General features: G+C 42.0%; 1 protein-coding gene across 2 annotated transcripts; it reads left to right on the top strand.

Annotated features, from left to right (window-relative positions):
* Positions 1–438: 438 nt before the first annotated feature.
* Positions 439–5067, top strand: taf5l (TAF5-like RNA polymerase II, p300/CBP-associated factor (PCAF)-associated factor). Of its 2 annotated transcripts, XM_032563391.1 has the most exons (6): positions 439–566; positions 1246–1387; positions 1491–1595; positions 2023–2429; positions 2463–2783; positions 3490–5067. In XM_032563391.1, the coding sequence occupies exons 2-6, from the start codon at positions 1249–1251 to the stop codon at positions 4288–4290; spliced, it is 1773 nt and encodes a 590-aa protein (XP_032419282.1). In that variant the 5' UTR covers positions 439–566; positions 1246–1248; the 3' UTR covers positions 4291–5067. The 2 variants fall into 2 exon arrangements, with proteins under 2 accessions (XP_032419282.1, XP_032419280.1); XM_032563389.1 differs by having other exon boundaries at positions 2023–2783.
* The last annotated feature ends 1086 nt before the right edge of the window (positions 5068–6153 follow it).

Here is a 6153-nt window from a genome sequence, read left to right as displayed (position 1 = left end):
CAGAGAGCCCTCTAGTGGCCGTGGAAGGAGTTGATTTCTCGCAACAGAGAATATGGTCATCTCAACAAATTAGAATACCATTAACAATTTTATTCCAATACGTGTTTTTTTTTTTAATAAACTCGTGCTATTTGTGTGATTAGACGTTTCAGATATAAACGAAAAATTAACTTGACTGAATAATTTAATTTAAAAGTACATTTAAAAGTACAGCTGGAATTCAGACACAGTGTCTCAAATGTTTATTTCTATTTAAAAGTTTGTTTAAAAGCTAATTTATAATAATTCATCCAATAAAAAATTGCAGCGACTGAAAAGTGCTAAAAAGTAGAATATACGTCCCCTTTATAAACATTTTGGAGAAAGTGCGTTGTTTTACAGTCCAGACTGTAGGTGGCAGTAATGCGAAATTACGCCAGTTCGCTAACTGTCAGCTAGTTTAAAAGAAGATAATCCATGATGGCGCGGCAATGAAAGGTAGAAATATTCGTTCAGTTAGAATCTGGATTAAACTAGACCGCCTTGCTTATATGATCTGACGACTGAGGATAACACGACAAGATGCAGTGAGTAGATGTTTTGTAGCCTGCAGTGATTCAGAATGAAACATATTCCCATGAAAAGCCTTTACCGTTAGCACCGCTGCTAACGGAGCTAAAGTAGCCGGTTAGCTCCATCTAACGTTCTGACAGCGTTGCGTCGCAGCAGCATCAAGACGTTTTGATATTTCAAAGTAAAATAAAAAGGCAAAATAACAGTTTTGTACATCACAAACTGGGTTTTAAATATTTTCCCATTAGTGTAGAATATTTTAGTCCAGATTTGAATAGTTCATGTATTCTAGTTTCTAAATTGGAGGAGTTTTTAGGAAAACTAAAAATGTGACTTAAATTTAACCAGGTTAGTATTTTTAAGTGGAAGCATTTTTTTAGTATAAGTTTTGGTTTATCAGACAAAACACACACTAGCCTATTTATCTAGTCAAATTCATCTAATAAAAACGCAAAAACAATTGATTTAAACAGCTAGCTTTATTATGATTCGGTTAGATTGTATAGGAAAAAAAAAAGATTTAAAATGGGATCTGGTTCGAAAAATAGTTTATTTTAAATCCACACTGCCCTGCCGTACTCTCAGTCATTCCAGCTGGTTTTAGATCACACTCCTCATAAATTAGTAACAAAGAATGATGGATTTCCTGCTTGGATTTGGAGGCCTGAGTGTTGATGTTTTTGTACCTGTCAGGTCATGAAACGGGTCCGGGCCGAGCATATCCAGTACACTGTGGCTCAGTACCTGAAGAGGAGACAATATGTGGATACTGACGGCTCCCTGAAAGGAGCCAAACTCTTCCAGTCCACAGAAGAGCTGGCTGCTGGTCTGACTGGTGAGCTCATTCTTTCTTTGGCCGTTATTTAAAATACAATCATCATGATGTAACTAAAGTGATTTCCTCCTCCTCTTCTGCTTCTCCTCCTCATTGTGAGCAGTGCAGACAGAGTCGGGCTGTGCCAACATCGTCTCTGCTGCTCCTTGCCAGCCCGACCCGCAGCAGTATGAGGTCCAGTTCTCCAGGCTCCGCTGCTTTCTCTCAGGTATCACACCTACACTTTGACTGCTTGTAGCATCCTTTACATCAGTACTTCTCAAATAGCATTTATTCTTGCTTGACTGCAAAACAAGCCTTTAGACACTAGATGGCAGCAGTGTTCATGTGCCTGTTCAACCCAGTAGAAGAAGGAGCTCTGGTGTAAACAGAGCTGGTGAAGGAGGATATTGGCACATATCTACCTCCATAGAGTTTAGATTTAGACATTTGTGACAGTTTAAAGAGGTTAGTAAAGCAACCACACCCCACCTGCTGACTTAAAAAGAAAATCTAACAAATTTGGTGTCAAGCAAACAACCCGGAAAAGAATAATTGATTACTTAAATAATCGTTAGTTGCAACTCTAAATGGGAACTTTTAAGGCCTTTTTAGATCCTGAATGTTGAGAATATTTCCTATTTTTCCACTACCAGAAACAGAAATCTCTTATGCCCAGGAGGTCAGCTGCCTCCTCTACCCGCTCTTCGTTTATCTCCACCTTGACATGGTGCACTGCGGCCTGAAGGGGGCAGTAGACAGCTTCTACGTCCGTTTTCACGACGCCTTTCTTCACGACGGGGAGCAGCGGTCGGTGGTGGAGCAGCTCCGCCACGTCGTCACGGCGCAGGACGTCGCCGCCAATCCCAAGCTGAGGTCTTTCCTGGAGCATAAGTACGTGGTTCACCTGACGGAGCCGGCTCACAGCTACCTGCTGCGCTACCTTCAGAGCGACGACAACAGCGCCATCTGCAGGACACTCAGCACACACCTGCAGGTGGAGGTCACTGCTTCCAGGCGAACTGAGTACCAGCTGTACGGAGCCGCCGCTGGCTCCATGGCGGCCGCCAACGCCGGCTCCTGGGCGGGCGTGGGCGGAGCTGAGGGCGGCGCCGAGGCGTTGGAGGTTCCTGCCGGGATCCCGCAGAACGAGGTGGCGCTTCTGGCGCTGCAGGACTGCATCAAGAAAGTCCGCGAAGGCCCTCCGTCGCTCACCACCATCTGCTTCTACGCCTTCCACCACACGGAGCAGATGCTGAACGCGGCGGAGGTTTCGCCGGACAGCCGGCTGCTGGCGGCCGGGTTCGACAACTCCGCCGTGAAGCTGTGGAGCCTCCGGGCCAGGAAGCTGAAGGCCAAACCACACCAGGCCGACGTGTCGTACATCCACCTGGCGTGCGACGTGCAAGAGGAGGAGGTGAGCCGACAAAACTAGTCATCTTTACTTTAAGAGTTCAGATCAGCATTACGATAGTTAACTAAAAACTATTGAAAGTGAGAGAAAATTTTCATTAACTGAAATACATAAAAACGAAACTTAGAATCTTTTTTCCAGGAAATTTTTAGATTAATCTCAAGTAAGACAAAAATGAAGACACAAATTTTCCATATTTGAAACTCAGACTTTTCACATATTTTGGATTTTTGGAGTTCAGAAATGTTTTTGTTTTTTCATAATCATTTCTAAGATCAAACTCAAAATTTTTCTTGCAAATTTTAAACTTTTGAAACTAAGCAAATGTCCTCGTTTTTTTGTTTTGCTTTAGTTTTTCTTCTGGCAAATTTTTAACTTTGAAATTCAAAAGTTTGAAATTATCCTCAAAATTTGGATGTTTTTTCTTAAAAATTGTCGACTTTTTTTTTTTTTACCCCTCCAGGGGGTCTTTTTTGTGGGCTCTAGTGTCCCTTATATGATAGTAGGCTGACAGGAAACAGGGAAGGAGAGGGGGGGAGACATGCGGCAAATATCGTCGGGTCCGGGAGTCGAACCCGCGACGGCCGTGTCGAGGACTCAAGGCCTCCAAATACGGGTCGCGCTAACCAGTACACCACCACGGCACGCCCCAATTGTCAACTTTTTAAACTCAGAAATTCGTATTCTGATCTTTTTTGTCGTTCTCCAGGTGGACGAGGAGGACGGCTGCGGCAGCGAGGTGAAGATGCTGCGCGGCCACAGCGGTCCCGTCTATCGCACCGCCTTCCTGACCGACAGCTCCGGCCTGCTGTCCTGCTCTGAGGACTCAACCATCCGCTACTGGGACCTGGGCAGCTTCACCAACACGGTGCTGTACCAGGGCCACGGGTACCCGGTGTGGGACCTGGACGTCAGCCCCTGCAGCCTCTATTTCGCCAGCGGCTCCCACGACCGCACCGCCCGCCTCTGGACCTTCTCGCGCTCCTACCCGCTGCGGCTCTACGTCGGCCACCTGTCCGACGTCGACTGCGTCAAGTTCCACCCCAACTCCAACTACCTGGCCACCGGCTCCACGGACAAAACGGTGCGGCTGTGGAGCACCCAGCAGGGCCAGTCTGTGCGGCTCTTCACGGGCCACCGCGGCGCCGTGCTGGCGCTCGCCTTCTCGCCAAACGGGAAGTACCTGGCGTCGGCTGGCGAGGACCAGCGGGTGAAGCTGTGGGACCTGGCGGCGGGGACTCTGTTCAAAGAGCTGCGCGGCCACGCGGACAGCATCACCAGCCTGTCCTTCAGCCCGGACAGCAGCCTGGTGGCGTCCTCCTCCATAGACAACTCCGTCCGCGTCTGGGACATCCGCAGCGCACACGGCGGGGCGCCGGCTGCCGACGGCTCGTCCGGCGAGCTGGTGGGTCAGTACGTAGGAAACACCAGCAACGTCCTGAACGTCCAGTTCATGGCCTGCAACCTGCTGCTGGTCACAGGAACGGCGCTGGAGAAAACCGAGCCGTAGCAACAAACGACTCGGCTCCAATTTCACTTCCACAAAGTTTCACTCATGTTGATGTGCTGTTGGAACATCGTGGAAGCATGTTTATAATGTAAATGTAAATAATGAGAATACAGTCACATTTTGAGAATAAAGTCGTAATAATAAGAACAAAGTCATATTATGAATATAAACTACGAGAAACAAGTTATACAATAAGAATCCTACAAAAATGTTGTAACATTACGAGTCGTAACACAATATAAACAGTCATATTTTGAGAACAAAGTTGTAAAAATGTGAAAATAAAAACTCATTTTGAGAATAAAGTCGTAATACGAGTCTAAGAACCGTAATATTTAGAGAAAAAAGTTGACTTTATTAATACTATGACGTTATTGTGGTAAACTTTATTCTTGTAATACTACAACTTCTCGTGTAGTTTTGACTTTAGTCTCGTTTTATTTAAGCTGTATTCTCATAATTTAATTCTACTTTCTTAACGTGGCTCTAATACTCGTTCTTCATGGTATCGTAAGAAAGCACAAAAACAATCGGCAACAAAAAAAGGATTTTCTGTTTCTTACAAACTTGTGAAACCAGATTGTTGATGTATTTTTTATCGTACTGTAGATGAAGTACAAATACCTGGCAGTTTCTGGGCATTTTTCACTCGGTTCCATAGGAATCTGGATGCTTGGCGCCATTAAAAGGAGAATTTTTTTTTTTCCTATGGACAAAAACAACGTTATTGATAACTTGCTTATTGATGCAGTTGGAATAAACTTGTAAGTTTCAGCAGCTCTGTTCCCCGTACATTTTCTGTTCCCACTACATCCTTACAGGCTTAGTTGTGAAGTAACTAGTTACTTTCACTTGAGTAATTTTATTATGAAGTATTTCTACTCTTGCTTGAGTAAAATTTGGATTTTCTACCCACTGAAAGAAAAACAAACATTTTTTAACCAATAGTCACCAGACAGACACACCTGCAGTTTTTGTTAAAGTTTCATAAGTTTAACATTGAAAGAAAAAAAAAAGGAAAATGTTTCTTTCGCCTGATTTTGTTATTTTTTGTTACTTATATGAATTATTGTCATTTTTGTCCTTAAAATACCAAAATTTCCACTTAATTTTATATTTTGGTCTTTCTGATTATGTAATTTTTAAATATTAAATGATTGATAATTTGATCAGTTACTCGGTATTTTTACCAAATCCTTTTTTACTCTTACACTGCAAAAACTGAAATCTGAGTAAGATTAAATATCTTAAATTAAGGAGTTTTTAAGCTTGTTTTCTTTTTGACAAGATAATTTTTCTCACCAAGATGTTTTTATGTTAGAATATTTTTCTTATTTTAAGTGTTTTTGTACTTAATTATCTCAGTAAGATATAAAAGCTTGATACTAAGAAAATATAACTTATGAGTAAATATATACTAGAAACTAGAATATATTTACAAAGCAAACTTCAAGTACTTGAGTAATTTCTTTAATAGCTACTTTTTACTTAAAGACATGTTGAAGTAGTGCTACTGTTAACAATGTTTGGTATATATATATATATATATATATATATATATATATACATACAGTGTTTACTGTATCTTTTGTTGATTTCCAAGTGGCTCCAGAAGCTCAGCAGATAGAAAATAACGATAGAGTAACAAAGATTGTGTAGAGACAAGAGGTCTCACTTTGTCATAAACTATAAGATGTTTGTCTGGTGCTTTTCTGATTAAAACAAACTTGCTCTTCATTCTATGAAGTTTCTCACAGTGGGTAGAGTATCCAGGAATTTTACTCAAGAGTAGCAATACCTAATAAGAATATTACTCAAGTAAGAGTAAATAGTACTTTTTTTTTTTAAATTACTCAAGAAAAT

This window comes from Xiphophorus hellerii, chromosome 5 (assembly GCF_003331165.1).
Source record: "Xiphophorus hellerii strain 12219 chromosome 5, Xiphophorus_hellerii-4.1, whole genome shotgun sequence".
Lineage (NCBI taxonomy): Eukaryota > Metazoa > Chordata > Actinopteri > Cyprinodontiformes > Poeciliidae > Xiphophorus > Xiphophorus hellerii.
Note: the sequence above shows the minus strand (reverse complement) of the source record. Positions and strands in the feature narration are given on the sequence as shown.